Raw genomic sequence first — 24,628 nt, 5'->3', positions numbered from 1 at the left:
ATTTACTCAAATACTGTGCTTAAGTCTAATTGTGAGGTATTAGTACTTGTACTTGAGTATTTCCATGTTATGCTACTTTATACTTCCAGTCCACTACATTTCAGAGGGAAATATTGTACTTTTTACTCCACTACATTTATTTGACAGCTTTAGTTACTTTTCAGATGAAGATTTGAGCCAATGGATAATATAACAAGCTTTTAAAATACAACACATTGTTAAAGATGAAACCAGTGGTTTCTAACCAGAGGGACCAAACCAATACTTTTACTGCAATATATTTAACTACATTTTGCTGCTAATACTTCTATACTTTTACTTCAGTAGGATTTTAATGCAGGACTTACTTGTAATGGAGATTTTTATTTTGCTGTATTGGTGCTTTTACTTAAGTACTTAAATAAGGGACCTGAGTACTTCTTCCACCTTCTAACTTATGTTTCGGTCTCATAGTATCCATAAGCAAAATATTTTATCACTCCAGGCAGCAGACATCTGTGAGCTCATGAAAATAACTTAAAAGATAAAACCAGTGTATGGATAACATTAAAATAACGATTTAAATCTCCTCTAATGTTAGCATCAGGAAGACAAATGTGACCTATAATTATAATAATATAATAGTGTACTCACGTAGGCTTTTGTATTTATGGTTGTCAAGAGTTTCAAATGCAGTAGACAACATATCCAAGCAGCAGAATGAGGACAAGATTCATCAGGTATGGTGACACAATTTCAGTTTATTCAAAATAAAAATTAAATGATATATATAAAAAAAATGTTAAAAAAAAGGAAAAGGAAACATATATTTTTAAATAGTATATCAAACTAAATACCTTTATTATTGTACTAACCACTTTGTGAAACAGCTACCTGTTCAACAGCAATGCACACACAACTCCTGTCCAAAAACACCCGACAGCATTTGAAGGCAGCAGAAGTATTTCAACACTCAGTGGTTTATGAGGTTCGTCCAGTTCTTGGTATTGAACACGTTGATTTAAAAACATTTTTTTAAAAAAGGCATGCAACAACGGTTAACAGTGTGAAGATTTATGAATCTCACAAATGAAAGCCTATGCAGCAATGAAACCGTCACATAATAAGAGAACCGTGACATAAGAAAAACATCCATTATAAAATACATAAAATCCACAAAACATGAAAAATTAATTTGTAAATAGGTTGTTTAGAAATACACAGTACAGTGAGACAATGGAGGACAGCTCCTGAAAACAAAATCCAGCTTTTCACACAGAAATAAACAGCGGAGGCTACTTCTGCCGTCCGTAACAAAGAAAACTGTTACATTCCATGTCGCATGACGTGACGCTCCAGTTCACAGCTGCTCGTGAGGTTTCGTCCACAAAACTCACATGTAAACAGTTTCTTCTCTGTAATTGATGGGCGTTGTACTTCAGCTGCTCCGTCCACGGCTGCGAGGGCATCTGAAGAACGAGAACAAAGACTTTAGGTTGATGTCACGCACTAGTTCCCAAACCTAACAAGGGCTGCAACTCACAATTATTATACAGAGCAAGCTGTACTCTTCAAATAACTTGTTTAACAGTACAGTAGTACAATGAAAACAGATACTGCCCTGCTTTTGTCAAATATATTTCATACTTTCTGCATGAATACCATGATGTGTATAGAAATCACATGCATGTTTACTTGTGTAATCAGGTCAAAATAATCAAATCACATCGTTAAATGTAAACGTATTTACAATAGAGACAAAAAAAGGATCATGAAATCTTTCATTCGGTGGTTGATGCAGCTTGTTCAATATGTTTCATCATTTTAAAAAAGACATCTGGTGTTTTCCTCAGATTACCGGAGGGCAAATGAATTTCCAGACAGTCAAAACATTTGGTATGTACTATACAGGAATGCAAGGTCTGATGCTTTGTACATCTCCAAATGTTATAAAAGGACAAAACACACACAGAACCACTTGAGGTTGAAACTACTGAGTATTCTCATTATTTAATAATCTGCCAATTATTTTCTCTATTAACCGCTTCATTGTGTGGTGCCTAAAATGTCAGAAAACTTTAGAAAATGTCCATCAGAAGGCCAAGGTGTCATCCTAAAATTGCTTGTTTTGTTCCACCAACAGTCAAAAACCCAAAGATATTAATTTTAGTTTTTATAATTATATTTAAAAACAAAACAAAACAAAACAAACAAAAAAACAGCAAATCCTCACAATGGGAAGCTGGAAAATGGTAATATTTGCATTTTTGATAGAAAAATGACTTAAAATGATAAATTGATTATTGAAAAATGATCAAAGAGTGTGCGGTAGATGTGCACAGCCAAAAAAACTTGGACCAAAGAAACAATGTACATCCACAAGTGATGTTTTGAACTTGTAGCTCGAAAAATCACTTGTGGATGTCCCATTAAAGGGAGCTACAGTGTGCAGACTTTATTCTTTCTTTTATTAAAAAAGTAACAAGTATTTTTTTTGTTGATTGACTCATTTAAGCTCTACAGCTGATTAGTTTCTACTCTTTTCTGCTGCATTTGAAACAGGAAAAAAAAAAACAACACACACTCTACCAGTCACACCGATTGACTATTATTACACACAGCAGACGCATCATACACACAAGAAGTCGTCACGGAAGTTGAAGCTAAAAAAAAAAAAGGACAAAAGTATATTTGACATGTTAATGCAATGTAATTTCTTCATGTGTCAAGACTTTGCTGGTGTGCAGGTTTCAGGTTTCATTTCCCCTCACTGCCCTGAAAAAAGAAGTGATATCACCTTCCTGTTGTGGGTAATAAACAAGTCTTGATGCGAGCAATCACAAACTGATATCAGTGCTGAGAGCAATGCTACAGTTTGTAATCTGGTTGTGTGATAATGTACTAAACATGGGGATTAAACACACAATGAATCAGTGTTTGTAATGTCCAAACCGAGCAAATATTTGTAGGACAGAAATATAATGTGACTGAAGCTTTACATAGAAACGACGTGTGTGTGTTGCTCTTCAACTGTACATCCAAACTCTAATTATTTAAATTCACTGTGATCCGTTTAGTTTCTTACCTTTGGGGACATGTGAGTTGTCAGCTTCCTTCATCCTGTCTCCTTCCTCATGTCCCTGATCCTTACGTCTGCTCTCGGTGTTTTCAACGATCACCTTGCCTCGTCTGTCCTGCTTCTGCTCAAAACGATCATCTTCTTTTTCTTCCTCCTTGCAACATCTAAGAGGTTGCTCCTTCACACATTCTTTCTTAAGTACTGGCATTGCTCCATAAGAGTCAGTGAGCTCCTCACAGTTTGTCTGATGGTGCACTTGTTCTTTACAGTTTGTAACAGGGAATCTTAAGCTCTCCCTGTCAGCTAGTTTGTTACGGCTGATCTTAAGTTGTGCACAGTTGGGTGTCAGAGTTAGCAAGTGTCTCTCGGCTGTCAAACACTTGAGGTTTGCCAGCATGAGATTCTTCTTTGAAATGTCTGGAGTTGCCTTAGTCCCATCTTCAGGGTGATTTTTTGGGGGTTGGGCCAAAGTGACACTGCCCTCTTCGTCTAGCAAAGTGATCGTATTTAGAACATTATCTGCAACCTTGGTTTCAATGTTCTGGTCGATCTTAACCGTTCTATCGTGAACTGCCTTCCTGTGTGTCCTGCGGATGCTGCCGTCCTCATCCAGCAGTAGAATACGACGCATTATATCATCCTCTACCTTCGCCTCGATGTTCAACGTTCTACCTTGCAGCGCCTTGATTTGTAGCTTGTGCGCTTGTGCTTTATCAGCTATTCTAACATATTTTGTTGAGCTTCCTTCTGCTGCCTCCTCTCTTTGTTGCAATAACATTAATTTGCTGTCTACTTTGCCTCTAGCTTTGGGCTGGTTTTCATTCATCTGCCTCTCTTTCTCTGAATCGTTGCAATCCTCAAAACGCATATCTGTATTGTTCCCTTCCGCCACATTTGGTCTTTTTGCACTGTCTGTCAAGAGCATCTCGTTCTGTGCTCGTTCCTGTGGGTCCTGCCCATGCTTCTCTGGGACAGCAGTGTTTGGCTTTGCATTGTTTTTATTCTTAAGGTTAAATGTAGAGCTCCCGGTGAGACTTTCTTCATTCTTTTTCCTTCCACCCTGCCTTTGCTGCTGATACAATCCCTCAATCTGTAGTTTTATGTTCTCCCTCTTGCCGTTTACTGCAGGGTTCCTAGCATGCGTCTCATGTGGAACTTCGACCAACTCCTCTGTTTCTACATCTTCACTCCCATTGTTGCGGTTCTCCAAGTTAGACAGAGGTTCCTCCTCCTCCTCCTCTTGCATCCTACCAAGCCTTGCCTCTTGCTGATCAAGGCTGACCTGACCCACAAGCGCGTGGTTCCTCACAACCTGCACAAAAGAGAGAAAAAGAAATCAAACTTTAAAATTACAAGAACTTATAGGTCCATTCATGTGCACCACTATTCTCTCTATTCTCTAAATTCCTTCAGCAATCAGTGAAGAATTTTTATTTGTCACATCAGCTACTGACAATGTGGTTTTCACATGCTGGAATTCCAGCAGTGCAAAGAGGAGCCAAGTGAGAAATACTCACCTGGTGCTTATCACACAGGTGTGCCTCCAAGTCGCATAGCTGAGTGCAGTCAAAGTAGCACAGCCGGCACTTGTAGGGTTTGATGTCATCGTGCCTTATCATGTGCATACGCAGGTTTTCAGCACTGGCGCTTGTAAAAGTGCACTTGTGACAGCGGAAGACGATGCCTTGAAGGTAGCGTGACAGCTTCGGGCGACGCACCTCTATTGGCACGACACGTTCCTCTGAAAGCAAAAGAGACAAAAAGACTGAATATAACGTAACAGATAACAGGTGAATCCTGTCCGGCACCAAACTCACCACGATGCAAGATGATGTGGTCGATCATGTTGTTCTTGTTTTTGGTCTGGTAGAGGCAGAACGGGCAGCGAAGATCCTTCTGATGAGTAGGCTCTGACTGGAAGGTAGAATGACCTGTCTCAATGTGCATCTCCAGGGTTTTCCTGATGAACGGAAGAAGAACAAGAAGTGAGGGAAAAGGACAGCACCTGAGAAACAAAGACTTCAGATTGGCGATCTGAAAGATTTGTACAAGTGAGCTCCATACATTGTCAATACATGGCTTCAAGATTCCAATAATGATCAGTTTCTGAATAAAAACTGTCATGTAGAGCTGCAACAATTAGAAGATCAAAGGAAAATTAATCAGTCACAATTTTACAGAATCAATTCATCATTTCAGTCATTTTTCAAACGAAAATGTCAGATTTTAGCTGGTTTCGTCTTTTTAAATATGAGGATTTGTTGCTTGTTTTTATTACACATGATAGTAAAAAAAACATTTAAGACATCACTTTGGGTTTTTGTGAAGTTGTGATAGGTATTTTCACTTCTTTTTGACCTTTCATGGACTAAACAATGAATCTATTAATTGAGAACACAATCAGCAGATGAATCGATGATGAAAATAATTGCTAGTTGAAACCCCATTGCCACGTAAACCTTTTCTGTTCACCTTCACATGAATATTGAACGTAGTAATTCAATAAACACAAATATGTTGTGTCCAAAATCACTCCCTTTTCCCCCCTATATAGTGTACTATATTTACTTTCCCCCTTGAATTCTGATTGTGAAATTATATAATGCATTATATAATACTATCTTCAAAAGTTCCCACGATGCAACACACATGTGATGTCTATGGCATGTAAACTACTTTCTGCTAACAAACCTACAATGCAACAAGTCACATTTGACAGCTATGCGACACTGCACCTGAAAAGTGATGATGATATATGATACATAATATATGCCTGAAAATCAGTGCCTGAAATATCAATTTACTACTCCAGAGAGTAAACCTCTGACTGTTCATTACTTAGAAAATGGTGATGGAGTGATTTTGGACACAGATATAGCATTTTCAATCTTCAGTCCCACTGAAAAGCATTTTAGATATACAAAAACATGAATGGAACTATGATTCAGTTTTGGATACAACTAAACTTTCTAAGTTGCCCCTTTCTCATGGGTTGTATTTCCAGTATCACAATGCTGTGAAATGCTCCCTTAAAAATATTCTTCTTTGTAACAATTGTTTCAAGATTAACTTGAAGTGTACTCTTTTTGATTTGTACTAAAGAAGACATTTTTTAAGGAAGCATTTTACACCTTTTTTGGACTTAGCACCTGGACAAGAAAGATGTGCATGTTTTACAGACTGGTGACTTTTCAGTGTGCCATTTTTGGTCATGCCTTGTCCTGTGAATCTAATTTAAGGTTTAGTCTGAGTAGTTATAACGACACATTTATGTTGTAAAAGTTATGTATGGCATGTAAATGTGATGTGACTTTACTGCAAGAGCATCTCTCATTTTTGGCAACATAATGAACACATACAGAGAAATACTAGTGAAAGTAACAGTTCACCCAAGTGGTTGTAACTTACCTTAAACCAGTGAAGAAGTTGCAGTCTTTACACCTGAGCATCTTCTTTCCATGGCGATTTAGGAGGTGCCGACGTATACTAGACAAGTGTCCAGTGGTGAAATTGCAGAACTCACAGTGAAGCAGACTGTTCTTAGGTAATTTGGTTCCTTTTATGTTCGCTTTAGATGAGGTACCAGCCTCTGCTATCAAGCTGTAATGGTTCAACTGCCGCTGCACATCTGGGGGCTCCAAGTACAGCGAATCTGTCAAGGTACAACAAAACACCTTCTCTCAGTATGGCTGCTAATGCAAAAAAAGTGTGTATTATACATTTTGGTGGTTCTATACATTATGATTATAAAACATGGGAGGGATGACTTGCCTTCACTACTATCCGGTTCTTCATCATGTTCAGGCAAATTATTCGGTTCCTCTGATGAAGGGGGCTCCTTCTCAGCAATCTGAGTGTTCTCCTCATCTTGGTTGTCAGTCTCAGCAGGATCCACGATGACATCTGAGTGTACAGTAGTTTTTTAGCATATTATTACGTTGCAACATTTATAATTAACACAATTTTTAGCACACAGAACGTGCGCACAATTAAGCTAGATTACTAGGACAGTAGGTGATACAATACTCACAACCTCTCCAGCTGTTAATTTCACAACAGAGAAAAAAAAACATTCAGTCAGGAGTCTGGATAGTTACAGACAGAGGTGGTTTAGTTCAGATCAATGATTCGCAATGAGACAAAACAGCTTTAGAAAGTGGAGGAGAAAACTGCAGCAGTATGAAATGGTTAGCTGCAGAGCTCCTGAAGACTTTTTCATTTAAGTCAAGCTAACATTGTGAGTTATGTTAGCTAACGTTAACAAACACAACACCCATCACCAGCTAAATGGTGATAACATCTGCTCATAGATAGTAACGTAGCTTGTAGGCTACAATGTCTCAACGCAGAAGTAGTGGGGTATGCCAGTGTGTCGTTGCTATGGAAACAGTCATCTGTGTCTGTGTGTGTTGTTTTGATGCCCAGTTTTCGAACATTTACGATCAGGCGTCTTGGGATTCTTTTGTAAGCTGCATCCAGTCTTGTTGCGAATCACTGATCTGAGCTGGCCTGAAAGTATAATGTGTCTGGGACAGCCTGTATTTAACACAACACTGTGTTAGATGCTGGTAATACACCAGCCTGACCAGAACCAGCTCGGAGAAATGACACCAGAGAACAGCTTTCATCCATACTGGTAACCTGTAACAGTTTATACCATGATACCACTTCCAACAGCCTTGTCATGTAGTTTTATGTTTTATGCAGATGCTCACCTTGATGGTTTTTCATAAAATGACTCCTCCACAGTGCCATGACGGTCGTCCGATAGGAACAGATACTACACTGGAAAGGCCTAATAGTCCCAGATTTGAACAAGATGTATTTGTCCATGCTGTTGAGATAATGAAGAAAAAAAAAATCAAGACATTCAGTCACATATGATCACAGTTAGCTTAACAACCAAATTCATGTTGGGGGTTCTGGATATAAAGGACATCACATATGTGTAATGTATTTTTCATTTAATACATGAAAATTTTAATGTTGAACAAAGTATGAATAGTTCTGTATTAATTACACTGTGATAGTATTAAAGGATAGTTTCATTTTTTTATGTCTGTCTTAAAACAATAGTCAGGTGCTCTGGTGAACATTACTTGCTGTAATGATTCTTACTGACTTTCCAATCCTAATAGTGCTCTTCCAATGTGCAGTTAGGCTTTAGCAGTCTGAGTTCTTGAAGTCATGTGCATTTCTTTTTTTAAATATGACATTCCTTCTTTGTGTTAGTACCCCTCCACTGCAGCTCAACAAGGAAACAGAAAGAGGAAGTTTTACACTTAGACATTCTAAGTTTAAAAAATACCAACTTGAGTTGTCTAACTCAGAGACACTCAGAGAGGAGCATTAAGAAGGGATCTTGTAATGGTCAGTATGAACAGGAGAACTGATTATAATGAATAAAACCTGTTTCAATGTTAATATGGGCACCTGACTGTTGTTTTAAGACAGACTTTGGTTTTAAAATGCTGATACATGCTGACTGTATAGAACTTTTTCCCCCATTGGCCCTAATTCCTCACTGCAAATCAACAAAGTTTCAAAGTTTCCTTTCTTCTTACATTTGCTTTAAAGCTGAGGTAGGCAGGTTGTCCAGTTTCTTTATGGCCGCCACAGCTGCATGGCTGCGTTGATGACAACGCAAACCTTTCAGTGACATGAATGTGCGAAGACATTGTTTGCAAGTATGTTTGCCTTCACTTGATTCTGGATCTGGTTGCTCCAGATCAGGGGGTTTTGAAGGTGATGACAAAGGACTTGTCAGCAAAGACACAATTCTTTGGGCCGGCTCCTCCACAGTTTCTAATGAGGGTATTTCGTCTTGACAACAGGGCTGAAAATGAAACACAGCGATGGTCAACAAATTTTAAACTTACAAGTATAGACCAAGCATTTAGCAAATGATCAAAAGTGCAAATAACCATATAGGCAGAGTAAACTTACTTCAGTGGATTTGGCCTCTGGTGTTATCGTAACAACAACCGATGGCTTTGTCCTTTCAGCCATTTTCTTTGCAGCATCTTCCCCATTTTCATTCCTCTCTCTGTGGTGATCCATGTGGAGACAAAGCTTTCTAATCCCATTCAACTGTTTCTTGCAGTGGCAACATTTGTACACCCCTGTACTTGATTTTGATATTGGGTATAACACAGTGAAATCCAATTTGCAATCTGACCTGTGAAAGGTACTATAGTGGCCAATAAGCAGCTCGAATGAGTCAAAGAATAAGTTGGGACACTTCTTACATTTAATTTGTGCACTTTCCTCAGATTCAGGTTCAGCTTCAGGTAGGTTACTGACCTTTCTTCCTGGTTTATTATACTTTACAAGTCGCTTGTATGTGGTAAGAGTATCAAATCTGTGATACTTTCTGTAGTGGCTCCACAAGTACCTTCGCTTCATTCCTGAATAGGCACAAAGGTCACACTTATACTTGTTTTGTACTGACGATGGTGGTTGTGGCCTCTTGCGTTTTTGGTGGTACATGTTGGCATTGTGTTTGTGGGAGGCTTCCTTTCCATGGTCCCTCTCAAAATGGATTTTCAGTTTCTTCAACGATGCATGAATTTGTGGACATATTTTACACATATACCCTCTTTCATTAGAGCCTTTTCCCAACGTACACGTGACCATGTTGGTTAAAAGGATTTCATCTTTTTGAAGGTCATCTGTCCTGGCCATGAGGGCTGGATGCGACTTTCGGCAGTGAGTTAGAGTTCCATGCTGGCTAGTATTCACATAGGGACACCTTGGACACTTGAAGACAATTCTTTTGTTTTTTTCTGTCACTGTGCCAGATTGACATGCCTCAGAAGTATTTTCTGCCTCCTGACTTGAGGGATGGTCTGGAGATGTTGGTGCTGGCTTCTTGGGGACATTCTGGTATACGGGTGCATAGTATTTGAAGAAGGCATCCTTTCCATGTATCTTAGTATAATGGCACCCAAGACGCTTTTTCTCGAAAAAGGATTTGGAACATATGACGCACATGTATAAACAATTCTGAGCAGGTGAAACCAGTGCATTTTTGTGGTAAGCGCGCAAGTGCCGACCAAGCGCAATTTTTGTGCTGCAACTATAGGTGCAGTGGTGGCACCTGACCCTTCCATATGGTTTCTTATTAACAGAGGAACCTTGCTTTACTGATCCCTGAGTGTTCTGGGTCTTTGATCGCTGTGTTTCACTTACAGCTGGTAGTTCAGGAGCTGGTCTGGGTGCACTTGGCTCAGTGTTTGGCACAGTCAGGTTATGGTCCTCCTCACAGTGCTTGTTCAGCTTCTCTAGCGTTGCATGGATTTGTGGGCAGGTTTTACACATGAACCCAGTAAATCTCAATACGCCATCAGGACCATTTCTTTTCAAACAGCCATCCCAAAGGTGCAAATGTTCTTCATCCACATGAAGACTGTCTGCTCTTGATGCAAGGGTAGGATGCCTCATCTGGCAGTGAGTGAGAACCCCTTGATAATTGGTATTGACGTAGGTACAATGTGGACATTTAAAGACATGCACACGTGTTTGGACTTGTATTTCCTGTTCTTGCAGCTCTTCTACAGTTTCAATTACATATTGGTGTTTCATTCCACAGTGAATTTTGAGACCATGGCGGGTATGAAACCTTGCCGGGCAGCAAGGGCACCTGAGCCATGAGAGAGATCCTGTTGCTTCATGAGGTGAATCAGGTGACTTGTCAAATTCAAGAGGCACTTGGTAGGTGTCAAATGACCCAGGTATTTCACTGTGGTCTTCTACCTGCTTGTTTGCACTTGGCTTCTTTCTGTTGATGACATCCAGGACTGATCCATCTTCTTTCACAGACCAAGGATGAACAGCACGGTAATGGTCTGTGATACTTGACACTGAGCGACCTTTAAATGAACATGCTCTGCATGGAAATAGTTTTGTTTCATTTTGTCCAGATCTCAGAGATGGTAAGCTTCCATCTGTGCCATCACAGTCACTAATACCATCTGTGTGCTTTATTTGAGGTTTCTTCTTTTTTGGAGCGGATGTTTCAGGACCGACATATAACTGAGTAGTTATGAACGCAAGGTTTGGTCTACGTCCTGGGTGTTTTTCCTGATAGTGCTTATGCAACGCTGTTGCTTTTTTGTGAGCGAAAACACAAAATTCACAGTGATACCCTGACTGTAAATTCCCTTGTTTAAAACACACATTTAAAACATCTGAAAGTGAGTAACATGACCCGTGGATTTTCCGTATATGTCTCCTCAAAAGATACAAATGTTGAGTGACGTATAGGCATCTAGAACACTGCAGGGTCCTCTGTGTTTGTGAGGCTTCCTTTGAGGATGACGCTGAAACTGAAGAGGATTTGCCAGGCTGCTTTGTTTTTTTCTTTTTATTTCTGTTTTTCCCAACAGATGCCTGACTGACTTCTTGGTTTGCAGTTGCTTTTAGATGCAATTTCTGTGTCTGTTCAAGAACCATAGAAGTATGTAGACGGATTTGTTTTGCCTTAGCCACAAATCCACGATGTGTTTTGTAGTAATGATGCACTATTTGGCTCACTGTACTTTGTCGATAGTTGCAAAAGTGGCAGAAAAACATATGTTCATCGCCTTCACTCAAAAGAGGAAGAGGTAGATCAGCAGAAATGGATGACTCCTTTGCTTGAGATTTTGATTTTCTAATTTCATCACGAATCAAAGCTGTATATTCAATAACAGATTCACTGCTGTATTTAAAGCTTGGGTGCATTTTGCTTTGATGGGTGATTACTCCTTTTACAGAGGGATTTCCATAGTTGCACTTTTGGCAGTAAAACAAGTCCTCTGCATGTGCATAGGCGTGAAATTTCATCACCGAAGTAGATGATGATGTACTTGCTGAGGCCTCTGCTTCCCTTTGAAGTTTCTTCTTCTGGAACTCAGCACTATACTTTATGATCTCTTCAATTCCTATTTCTGTGTGTATAGAATGTTTTGCGTTATGATGACCAACAACGCTTTTTATTTTGGTACTTGAATAACTGCAAAACTGGCAGTAAAACACTGTATTTGGTAAAGTGGGGGATAAAGTGTCCATTTCAGTGGACATTTTCCTATCATGTTTGGCAGGCGTTCCATCCTCTGCAGATTCCACTTTCTTGGTTTTGGGAGACTCTGAATGAGTCTTTGAAATTTCTGGTGTGTGCTTAGAAAATGAAATCTTCTGCTGTTGCAGCTTCGATTTGTCTTTTGTTTCCTGAATCTGAGAATCTGAAATTTTCTTTTGAGGTGCAGATTTGTCTATTACTGTTACAGAGTTCGGAGACTCTGACATCTTTTTGGGAGTCGTCTGTGACGTGACAAGAGCCGATTGTTTGATTTTGTCAATTGTGACTGCTTCTTCTGGGTGGCTTTTTTGGTAGTGGACATGCACAACAACAACTGACTTGTGACTAAAATTGCAGTTGTTGCATCGAAACAAGGCCACGCCTGCTTCTTTGGAGGTGGCATGTTGGGATGAGGGTGCATTTTTGCCTTCCTCACATGGTGTTGGGCCACTCTCAGTAGAAATCCTTTCTGAACTTTCTGAACTGGAAGTCTTTTCACATGTGTTCAACTGAGATGATCCCTCTTGGCATCTGGTTGCCAAATATCTGCAGTACATCAATGAATTATTCACTTGATGCTTTGGGTGCTTTTCCTTGTAATGTCCTCTCAAGGCCTTCAATGTGTTAATGGTAAATGGACACACAAAACATTTGAAAACCAAATGGAGTTCACGTAGTTGCATCGTGAATACATTTGGGGCCTCTGGATGATTTTGTGTGTAGTGTTTCTTGAGGTCAGTTACACTTAAAAACTCAACTGGACACTCAAGGCAACGGAAGGTGGCACTCTGATCACTCGGATCCTGAACGTAGTCAGAGGTATATCTTACGTAAGGGTGGTCACTCTGATAATGGGTAGACACACTTTGGATGCCCACATCACTGTAGTCACAGTGCTTACAAAAGTAAACTTTTGGGCTTTTCATGTCTCCATTAACAAGATTAATCCTCTTTTCTTCTTCATCATCACTAACTTCAAATGAAAATTCTGTGGTGCTTGACGAGTCTTGCTTGCTTTCCTTTGCCTCTTTTTTATCCATCTTTATTTTTTTGTCTGGGGGACTTGTCGAGCTTTCCTTACAGGTCCTCTTGCCAGCCTTGTTAGGAACTGGTTCTTTGATTTGTCCCTTAGGCGTTGGCGGTGTAAGGTCAGCAATTAAAAGGTGGTCATTTAGCAAGTAATGGTCAGACACTCTGGAGAGATCAATCATCGACTTTGCAGTGACTTTCAACACACCACTGCGGTTTGGGCTGGAGCTTGAGGAGGATTCTTCCAAAATCAGTGTTCCTCTGGTGCTATCTAGAAGCACTGGATTATCAGTTGACTTCACGGAGGGGTTCCCATTTGATCCAGATGTAGTCTTAAAGTACTTGGTGATGGTTTGCAATGGCTTCTTATATGTTTTCAGGTCCCTTGATAAGTTAAGTGTGCATTTAGTTTGTGAGGTAGACATAACTGATGAGGAAATCTCATTTTCCTCTGCAGCTTTCTTGTGCGGGTTTGCAGAAATAACATTTTCAGAAATTATGGGATTTCCTTTCATGTTCTGATCCTCTGATTTTTTGTGACACATTTCATGTTTTTTAAAAACGTCCCAACTACAAGCTTTAAAATCACAGTGCTGGCATTCAAAAGTACCTCTTGAACTGTCACTGTTGTTGTCAGTGTTGGCTTTGTCAGTCCCAGTTAAACCAGCATCTCTGATAGCAGCATCTATAGAGAAGCCATGCACGTTGTTGAGGTGTTCAAAAAAGAAGACCTGGGATTTGAAGTTGAGTGGACAGTGACTACAATGAAAAGACTTGCTTGGGGATTCTTGAGGGGCAACTTGATTGTGCATCATGTGACAAGGGGTGGAGAGGTGCATTGAATCTGAGGAGGGCAAGTAACAGAACTTATTCAACTTAATGTGATCCAGTGCATAGAAACAACACTTAATATTACTAGAAAATTAATTGTAATAAGTACCTTTTTGCATCTTGCGTTCCTCTCGTTACCCAGAGCTTTACATATATAGTCATAGCAGGGACGCACCTATAAAAGATAGAAAATGCATACATTACTGAATTGTTCAAGTTACAAAAGTAGCGCCACATATTTGTTTACTTTGTTACAACTCTCAAAATTAAGTGCACTGTCACATAGAAAATGAAGTATTGACAAAACTAAGAAGAACTGCTCTTCTCAAGGAAAAACAACTGAGCATAGCGATGTTACGCTCGAAGCAGACTACTACTACACACTATATCGACCTTTCAAGCAAAAGTATTACGGCAAAATGTTTCAATGCTTGCTTCATCACACCAAAAATCATGTGACCACCCTAAACGAGGCCTCAGTATATCACACTCGTATCAGAGAGGTGTGGTGCTGGATTTGGAACTTACCTTCTTTAAGAAAGGAAAAAATATTGAAGTCACAAATGTACTAATAAACATATAAGAAATTATTTCTATAGCAAAAGGAAAATCACTTCACATCACCAAAATGTATTTTAGCCACCTAAAACCATAAGTTTAAGTGTACACTATATTCAGAAAATTTCACCGCTTTACCTGCTGTTAGACAGTCCTTTCCCTTGGCATGTGCAAGAAAACGAAACTTCCACAGTTGAGAAAATGTAGTGCGAAAGGAAAGGGCTGTCTGATGGCAGGATAAATCGGTGAAAATTTTCTAAATATTGTGTACACTTAAACTGATCTTGTTTTTTTTGTGGGTGTGGGATTTTTTTGTAGGTGGCTAAAATACATTTTGCTGCTGCCCCTGTCCACAGCAGTACATTTCTTCACTTGTGTCAGTACTCCTGCCTGCCTCTCCAGACTGGCGGCTTGCCGACTCTCATCTACTGTAAATAATACACTGACTATGGATAAATACCTCATACAACCCCACTTCAAAAAAAATCCAAACTATCCCTTTAAGCTGGAAGCCACTGATGTAATACTATACTATGAAAACAACACCAAAAAGTTCAACAGACTGTCAATTTATTAATTTTACTGGTAAAATTTCACATCCATAAATCCAAGATCTCGAGGTCTCACCCATGGTTTGAACTTTTCGTGATTGAATTTAGAGGGTATTTTGAGTCTATCCAATTTATAAACACTAGGAAATGTGTACACACTAATTTCTTTCACTGATTTTATTGTCTACTATTCTGTCTATTATTTTTTACAATATGTCCTGCTACCATGTTGAATGTATCAACCAATTGAAAGTGGAGTCATGCCTGTTATGATTATGTCACACATGTTGTAAGTGAATGAAGAGATGAAAAAAATAAAGAGATGGATTTTTTTTAAAAAGATACAGGGTGTGCTTCTCAATCTGCAACGATATCTAAAAACAGAGCTGTAGACTGTATGAAAATTTAATTCAGCCACATAAGTGTAACATCAATAGCTGTCCAGGAGATGTCGCCATTTTGATGGCATCAAATGCTTCGAAACCATTTTTAAAGCAATTGTTTTCATATTGATTCAGTGCCTCAGAAAGCCTCGTTTCCCCCCATCACTAACTGAGTAGCGTCACAACTTTAGCCGTACAAACGATTTCAGTCCTCGGTGTATAACTTGCAGCCGGGTACGTTAAACAGGAAGGAGGCGTGAAACGCGTCTAACGTCTGTCCGTCAACCTTACCAACGAAACTCTGACGCGACCTTTCTCAACACACACTTGTTGACAAATAAAACTTACCAAAATGCTCACTGCATAAAGATTGTGTTCTCACGCATGCAGACAAACGCAGGAAGAGGCTTAAAAGGAAATGTTTTGCAACGCTGATGTTGATACCGTGAAGAAACCACACATTTCCGCCATTTTTCCCGCGAGTAAAACTTTCTCTGGCATCTTCTGCGTCTTCTGCTACTTCTTCGACTTTTAATGACGGTTTGCAAACCAGCTTATAGGCTCAATACCGCCACTTACTGGACTGGAGTGAGGAAGCGTAGATTGGCAGGAAATAAATAAATAAATTCTCTTTAATTTTCCTGTTATTGTTAAGTAATTACTTAGAAGATCGCGTAATTTCCAAGATGTCCTTTCTAGCAGATTTCCCAATTTAATATTGAGTTTTTCACCCTTTAGTACTGATATTAATTCCTTTCTTTCTTCATCATACCTCTTGCAATGTAAAGATGTCTTCCAATGTCATTTAAGTCCCAGTATTCCTGCCAAGTTGTGTGAATATAATCCTTTTATGATATTTTTAACTACTGCTTTACCTATGATATTTGTAAGTCAATTAATTTCTCTAACTATGGCGTCAGTGGATTTTAGCTACAACCCAACTTCTGCCTGTTGTTTTAAAGGCATACTATGCAAGATTTTCCTGAAAAACAATGTACAGACTCATAAATTAAATGGACTCATAGCGCCACCTACTGTTGTGGAGGGTGAAGTACTGAGGACATTTGTGAGAAAATCCTCAGCACAATCAGGGTGGAAAGATTGTGCCAAAAGTTACGTGATATTTTTTTGTCTTTGTAGGATATATTTTTTTGTACTTGCAAGACATGCTGTATTTGTTTCTGAAGCATGACGTATTAACTAAACTTTGATAACAGCCCAGTCAGACTTTCAGTTTTAAAATGTAATCAATCAAATGTTTATCATTGTTTCTACAGACAGTATTCATATTGATAAATAAATTACAAATGTCTCTTGATGATTCCAATTTACCATGACACATTGCTCTGTTTGAAATTTAGCAGTAGATTAACTTGGTTTTTAAAAAGTGAATTAAGGAATTGATAAATTTAGGACAAGCTCTTTGGCATGTTTCAGTTAGACCCATTTGCAGTAGGCAAGAGATGACTTCACCAGCTAGTTAAGTAGCAACTAGCAAATGGTATTACTTGTTTATGAAGTGATAGATAAAATTATCAAACAGACTGAGGTTGGTTGAAGTCAAGCGTCTCTTTAATCCAAACACAAGCAACAGACACGGAGAGTACGCAGAGTCTCTGTGGAGAATTCTGAAGAAACAAAGGAAAGTCACTGGTATATTTTGACGGCCTTGGGAGGCCCTTTGGTTGTTTATAGATTCCCTCTAACAGACCTAGACAAAGCTTTCCACATGATAACCATGATGTCCATATGACTATCTTATTGTTACCCTCAAGGCCATGCCGCCAAACATATACATACATATGATCATACCTACTTATCTAACACATGGATTTGTCTATCATGAAGTTAAAGTCAAAGTAGACTGTGTTTTCAAAACATAATATTTTAAAATAATTTTTGGGGCAACACCAAAAATTGTCAAAGCTGATCTATTCAAAGAAGCAGTTTGCCCCAATTGTGACGTCAGCGCTTCGTTATTTGGTCACCTATATGCAAATCTTTAAAGGAAAGGTCAAAACATTTTCTTATTCACCTGTTATAAAGCACTCTGTTGTGTCTTTGATTATTCCACAGATGTCTGTTTTCTCCCCGGGATGATAAAATGTTTGACCAGGTGGAAACTCTGGCCGAAACCATCAAAGTGTGTGATTTATTATTAGTTTTACATTAGGAATTTAAACACTGGTGCATACAGTATGTGTCTCTGTTCAGGGAAAAAGCAGATACTTGTCTGTGGGATTACAAAGATGTCTTTCAGGACGTAACGTGCCTGATAACAGGTATAAAAAATAAGGTTATATGAGATTTGTACAGGTAATTTTGGTGACTGAAACGGGCAGTTAACTCCCAGTAACAGTAACTGCTCCTATAGAAGATGGTAATGGAGTGCTGAGGTCAAAACTAGGGCCTGCCATCCATTGCAAGTTGGCAAAGATTATGATTTATTGGCGAATGAATGGTGATAAATATTTATGAAGTTTGGTCCAAGTTTATTCTGTTTTATCGCCCCAAAGACAAATCTTGTAATTGATATTTTTTTAATTGGCAGTGCGTTGTGTCCTGAAAGACCTTCTAGCCACTAGATCCAAGGAGGGCAGTTGAGTTTTTCTCTTTTTTAATTAGTCTATTTTTTTTTGTTCTGCGATATAAGGACTGTTTGAGGACTTTAAAAAGAAAAAAAATCTTGTAAATAAATTACTTTAATTTTGAATATAGTATGAATTCGGTCATGTTCACATTTTTATTAGACGTTTAAATATGCAGAGGCGGAGCAAACTGCATTCAAATGGTTTGACTGCAATATATTTTTTATTGTGTCATAAAAACGATGAAAGATTTCGATACGGACTAATTTAATCCAGGACAAACTGCCACAACGGCCCATGGCAACGGCCAGGTGTGGTTTTGTACAGCTCAGCTTTGTCTTTTTGACGATATTTGGTATCGTGCCAAAGATTTTAAAACATAAAGCTGAAAAAACCGTATTTGAGTACCCTTAAAGGCGCTCTATAAATAAAATGTGTTATTATTAATAATACATTTGGGCCACGGCTGTCATTGGTTCCGAGTACTGACTTTGTTTCCTCCGGATCAATATCGGGCGTACCACAACATGGAAGCATCCAACAGTAGTCAGTGACCGACAAAATCCCCATGTGTAGTGGTTAGTCCATTTTTTTTTACTGTAACCTACAGTGTAAGTTTGTTTCACCGTTACATCTCATTATATTCTGTTCAAGACAACATAACGTTGATACAATTCATTTGAAATAGCTAAATTAAGCTAGAGTTAGCTTTAGGGTTGGTTTGTGGCGAGCACAGATTATACCCTCAGTATTAAGTATATGACTTACCGTAACTGTAATATTAGTGTGTGCTGTTTTCAGTATGACTTTCCTGTTTACAAGCGAACTAACCTTTGCCTGCAACAGCTAATATAACCAGAAACACTGTTATAGTCGTTGAAGTTGCAGCTCCAGGCACAAAAAAGAGCTCTCTGACACATTAACATCTCAGTCTTTGTGCATCTGATGCAGTGCGAGCACAAAGGGAATGCCTGTCCTAGCAAATCAGTTCTCCTCTGTGAAAAAGCCATTGGAAAACAATTGTTTGTGTGTGTGTTTCTGTTTGTGTTCAGGGATGATATTTTCTGAGGAATAAAGACAATGTTCACCTGACCTCAGAGAGGCATCATGCTCCCAGCCAAGCTGACCAGCCAGCTGACTCTGAACGCCCTCAGGAGGACTCACCATGGCACCTGTTACCCCTGTCTTTATACCCTGTCAAACTGCTTTCCTCACAAGGAAGGAGGAAGGACGAGAGATGGTCTCCTCTCAGATTCCAGTGTGTTGAGAAGAGTGTTTTACAGCCAGAGTGCGATCCGTCCATCAGTCAGACTACGTGAAACACATCATTATGGAAGAAGACCATTCAGTTTATCAGCTGCTACAATTGTGAATTCAGCCCCAGCACCTGTCCGGCCATACCTCCAGTTGATGAGGCTGGACAAACCTATTGGTTTGTACATTTGTTTATGTGTATGTTTTAGGACTGCAATTAACTAACTAAGGATTACTTTTCAATTAATCAGTTAATTATTTATTGTCTATTTAATGTCACAAAATAGGGAAAAATGTCCATCACAACTTCCCAGAGCCCAAGTGACGTCTTCAGCAATCCAAGACATTACGTTTATTTCTAAGAAAATAAATTACAATGATGTTTGTCAAAGAAAAGAAAATCATCTTATTTGATAGACTGTTACTAGAGACTTTTTGACTTTTGTTCAAAATTTTTGCTTGAAACATGATTGAACAGATAATAAAAATAGAGAGACTGATTTGAACATATTAAAGATATTGCCCTAAGTTATTTTTTTTAAAAAACAAAAATATTGGGATTGGTCCAGCATTATTTTTACTTCAGCTGTTCAGATGTTTGTAATACTATCAAATCTGCAAATTTTTTGAATCTCTTTCGGCATAATTAACACAATTGTATAATAAACAACATTACAAAAATATAATGGCATATTAAAAACACCTAATGACATTAAAATAGGCAGTCTAAAAAGATTTACTTGATTTTCAGCTGAATTTAAAAAGGACTTTTCCAAAAGTGCATGTTGCATTTGGTATATTCTATCAAACATATTTGTTTCAGCTTCAAAAGACCATATTAATTCATCTCAACTTTTATCATTTGTCTAACCTTAACTAATGTTTTGTGCAAAGTTAACATGCAGCTTGTAGTTAATCCTCAAGGTCTAGGCAACCTTGAAAAAAAGTCTTGAATACATAAAAACATCAACATCCTCTCCAAGATCTAATTTGAGTAAAATAACACTGCTATCATCCAAAGCTTGATAACAAAGAGTGTACGATGTAATGGTTAGCAATGCCACAGTAAAACAGCTTGGTCAATAGAAATGTAAAAGCCAAGAGCAACTATGTTCACACAACACTAATAGTACATTTTGTGTTATAAGTTAAGGTGTGTTTGTGTGTCGTAGGCACTTGGCTGTTGTACCTCCCGTGTACATGGAGCATCGGTCTGGCTGCCGACCCTGGATGCCTCCCACATCTGGGCATGCTCACCCTGTTTGGTACCGGTGCTCTGCTGATGAGAGGAGCAGGCTGCACCATCAATGACATGTGGGATAAAGACTTTGACAAGAAGGTATTTATGTGTTCTTGGTCTATTCTGTACACACAACATATATTGTATATCTGTTCGTTCTGGAAGAGGGATCCCTCCTCTGTTGCTCTTCCTGAGATTTTCTTTCATTTTTGCCCCGTTAAAGGGGTTTTTAGGGAGTTTATTGGAGTCAAGGTAACTATTGTGACTCCCCTACAGCATGCTTAGCTTTTATTGAATTAATTTAGTTGTCAACTCCCTTTTTTACTTCAAAAGATGGGTTTCCTAACAGTCTAATTTTTTGCTGTCCTTATTAATGTGTATCGTTTGTAGAAATCCTTTCTGACCATAAACGCTCTCACAACCAATAAGATGCTGTTGACAGTATGTTGCTGTGCCTGTGTCAATAAACTCTCCTTACTGCTATATTTCAGCAAGAAGTACAGATTCCTAATATTATTTCAGCACTGACTGATTGAAAGTGATGATGTGCAGGTGTCCAGGACGGCCACTCGACCCATCGCGTCAGGGGAGATTTCTCGCATGCAGGCACTAGTCTTCCTGGGAGGGCAGCTCTCTCTTGCACTCGGGGTTCTTCTATGTCTCAACTACTACAGGTACCCAGTGATCTTCATTTTTTCATCACATCTGTAGAGTGATCTGTTGAGCTTTAATTAGTTTATTTGCAAAAAGAAAAAAAGCAGGGAAGATGGAACATATAATCAGGAGTGTAGGTAGTGTAGGTGTGTGTGTTAGATTGCAGGCACAAGAGTTTCCTATATATAAAGTTGTTTATATATTTAATAACGCTCTGTTTTCATCATGCTCCTCACAGCATAGCTTTGGGTGCTGCCTCATTATCTCTTGTCGTCACCTACCCGCTGATGAAGAGGATCACATATTGGCCACAGTTTGTGCTAGGTACTGTACATACTGTGTAAGATTATACCGCAGTGTTCTGCATCTAAAGTAAACAATTCTCCCTGTCAGCAGAGCTAAACTTGGTCACGTTTTCATCTGTTTAGGCCTCACCTTCAACTGGGGAGCGCTGCTCGGCTGGTCTGCTGTCAAGGGCTCCTGTGATTGGTCCGTGTGTCTACCGTTGTATTTCTCAGGAGTGATGTGGACGTTGATATATGACACAATATATGCACATCAGGTGAAGTAGGGGTTTTTCTATGTTCTCCACAGCTCTTAATGTTTCCTATCAAAATCTTATTTAACATGAATCATGTGAGAATGTTTTAGTTTGCGTTTATTAAAGAAATGTTAATTATTTTTTAAATCACTATTTTTCACCATGGATGTGATTGAAATGTTATTTCTCATCATTTATAATCCTGCATAGCACAATTTCATAGTGAGTGGTAAATATATAACCAATTTGTTATCTGTCAGGTTCCATTTTATAGACGTACACTCCTTTATTTATACTGCAGCTCTGGCTTTCCAGAGTTCACTGTAGTTCCTTAAGGGCACACCGCTGTACAGTTCAGTCATTTGTATTTTATAGTAAACTATAATAAATTAATGTGGAAATGCATCAGATGGATACCAAGATGATACAGGACGAAACCACCGAATTTACAGAAAACAACAGTAAATGATGTGTAGTATCTTTCAACTTCAAAGTCATTGAATTGTTATTATACTGTACAATGATGCAGTGATACACTAACATAGATGTATTATTTCACTAAGCTTACATATTGTAATTATAAGCAATTGAATTACTATATTTGAATTAAAGCCCCAACATAATAACAGAAAAGTAAAGTAAGTAAAGAATTTATTGCACATCCATGTTCAAAATATAAACAAAAGGTGATAATCCACCTGACACAATCGAGGCAACAGGTAAATCAAATGTATTAATATTTTCTTATGCTGTAAAGGGTTTCTCTATGGTGATGATGTTTGACTTTTTTATCTTTTTGTCTAACTGTGAATATTCCCAGAATTTGATAAAAATCTGATTGGGCCTTTTTAAAAAAACACATAAGTGTGATTTCCACTGAAAAAGTCAAATACCATCAGATGTAAAAATTAGGAAATTAGTAAAAATATGGTGATATAATGTCTTGCCTGTATTGTACAACACTACTGCTGCATCATGTTAGCTTTGGCTGAACTGTGTATTGCCTTTAATTTCTGTGGTCTGTTGATGTAAAACTGGAGCTGGACTGATGAAGAAAAGGATTGAAAATGAAACCTGCATGTATACTTAGTGACTAAATGAGACCTCAGTACAGTAAGAGAATATTTATTGAACCTGGGCTCTATTTGATAACTAGGATAAGGAAGACGACGTCAAGGTAGGAGTTAAGTCGACTGCACTGAGGTTCCAGGAGCAAACCAAGCCTTGGTTAAGTGGCTTCACAGTGGCCATGATGTCAGGACTGGTTACAGCTGGTGTCAATGCTGAACAGACGCTCCCTTACTATGCTGTACTGTCCACGGTGGCCATTCATCTAGCACATCAGGTGAGGAACAAAAGCATTAACTATTAACTGTATACCAACTGAATGGAGGTTTATTTTTCAAATCAGTAACCGGTCTTCTTGCTTATTATCTAAACCAAACATCTCAGCTATGTGTTCTCCATTAAATGTGACATTTACTCTCCTCTGTTGTAGATTTACACACTGGACATCAACAAACCAGAGGACTGCTGGAAGAAGTTTGTCTCGAACAGAAACCTTGGACTGTTGTTATTTTTAGGCATTGTTGCTGGAAATTTGTGGAAGGAAAGACGAGAGACTTTGCTGCAAAATGAGGAATTGCAAACATTGAGATAAGTGAGATAATAAATTTAACTTTATTACTTTTATGGTTCATCACTTTTTTTTTTACCATTAACAAAGCTCTATATGAGAGCACAAAAATATTCTTTAATCTGTATGATTTTAACCCATAAAATAAAGTAATTTGATACATTTTTTTGCTCATATAAGAACATTTACAGTTCTTAATTTACAATTCACTTTCAACTAGATATTAGTGACATTAAATCAATAAATAGAATACAGTACCTCCTAAATATAGTTCACCTATATGTTCAGGTACCCGTATGACTTTGAGCCTTTGGTGGCGACACACAAACACAAAAATCTGTGAAATTTATTTACAATAAATGGAAATGATTGGGGAAACTTTAACATATTATAATTGTTGTTGCTAAATATACCTTAAAGCTTGTTAAGTATTTTTCTACCACTAGGGAGCAGAAAGATCTCAAAATGAACTTGCAGGCAAGTCGCGCTATCAGCTTATAGGACAGGTTCACAACATTTCAAATCTGTCTTAAAACAACAGTCAGGTGCCCAAATGAACCCTGAAAGAGCTGTTATCATTCCTCTTGTTCATACTGACTATTAAAAGATCCTCTTCAAATGCTCTTGAAGGTAAGTGATGGGGGCCAAAATCCACAGAGTGTCCACAGAGTCATTTTGTGCAAAAATGCATTTAAAAGTTTATCTGAAGCTTATATGAGGCTTCATCACTCTGAGTTAGTCATATGGATATCTGCCACATTTAGAGTCTTTTTAGCATCAAATTCTCTCTTTGTGTTTCCCTGTTGAGCTGTGGTGGGAGTATAGCAACAAAAAGAGGGAATTTGGCACTAAAAAGACTGTAATGCTGAAAGATATCTACTTCATTTGACTCATTCAAACGGCTGAAGCTTCATATTAGCTTTGGATAAACTTTTGTGGGTGCATTATGAAGGGATCTTCTAATGGTCAGTATGAATAGGAGGAATGATTACAGCAAGAAAAACCTATTTCATCGTTCATCTGGACACTCGACTGTTGTTTTCTTCAAACATTGTGAACCTGTCCTATAAGTTTTTACAGCTATAACCTGGAGAATCATATTTCGGGGCATCTGACAAGTGTAAGTCCAGTATTTTCTGGCCTTTTTAAGCTCTGTTTTGGTCCACCAACTATTGAGAAAAATATGTGGGTTTGACTTTCTGTAGGAGTCACTGGTTTACGTCAGATCTCTGCTCTTTGAAACA

The 24,628-nt window shown here is 38.4% G+C and overlaps 2 protein-coding genes across 3 annotated transcripts; one reads left to right on the top strand and one right to left on the bottom strand.

Annotated features, from left to right (window-relative positions):
• Positions 1-720: 720 nt before the first annotated feature.
• Positions 721-16,010, bottom strand: LOC122965475 (zinc finger protein 462-like). The gene is made up of 11 exons (XM_044329580.1): positions 15,820-16,010; positions 14,089-14,154; positions 9,005-13,992; positions 8,623-8,894; positions 7,774-7,892; positions 6,830-6,961; positions 6,467-6,710; positions 4,876-5,018; positions 4,576-4,799; positions 3,065-4,370; positions 721-1,448 (listed from the first exon to the last, which is right to left on the bottom strand). Exons 2-11 carry the CDS (start codon positions 14,096-14,098, stop codon positions 1,306-1,308), a joined length of 7,581 nt encoding a protein of 2,526 aa, XP_044185515.1. The 5' UTR covers positions 14,099-14,154; positions 15,820-16,010; the 3' UTR covers positions 721-1,305.
• Positions 16,011-18,533: 2,523 nt separating this feature from the next.
• Positions 18,534-23,440, top strand: coq2 (coenzyme Q2 4-hydroxybenzoate polyprenyltransferase). Of its 2 annotated transcripts, none has more exons than XM_044329569.1 (8): positions 18,534-18,637; positions 19,112-19,491; positions 20,486-20,652; positions 21,106-21,227; positions 21,446-21,531; positions 21,636-21,769; positions 22,905-23,093; positions 23,247-23,440. In XM_044329569.1, exons 2-8 carry the CDS (start codon positions 19,167-19,169, stop codon positions 23,406-23,408), a joined length of 1,185 nt encoding a protein of 394 aa, XP_044185504.1. In that variant the 5' UTR covers positions 18,534-18,637; positions 19,112-19,166; the 3' UTR covers positions 23,409-23,440. The 2 variants fall into 2 exon arrangements, with proteins under 2 accessions (XP_044185504.1, XP_044185495.1); XM_044329560.1 differs by having other exon boundaries at positions 18,558-18,670.
• The last annotated feature ends 1,188 nt before the right edge of the window (positions 23,441-24,628 follow it).

This window comes from Thunnus albacares, chromosome 2 (genome assembly GCF_914725855.1).
Source record: "Thunnus albacares chromosome 2, fThuAlb1.1, whole genome shotgun sequence".
In the NCBI taxonomy this organism is placed as follows: domain Eukaryota; kingdom Metazoa; phylum Chordata; class Actinopteri; order Scombriformes; family Scombridae; genus Thunnus; species Thunnus albacares.
This window is presented reverse-complemented; position numbering and strand designations above follow the sequence as displayed.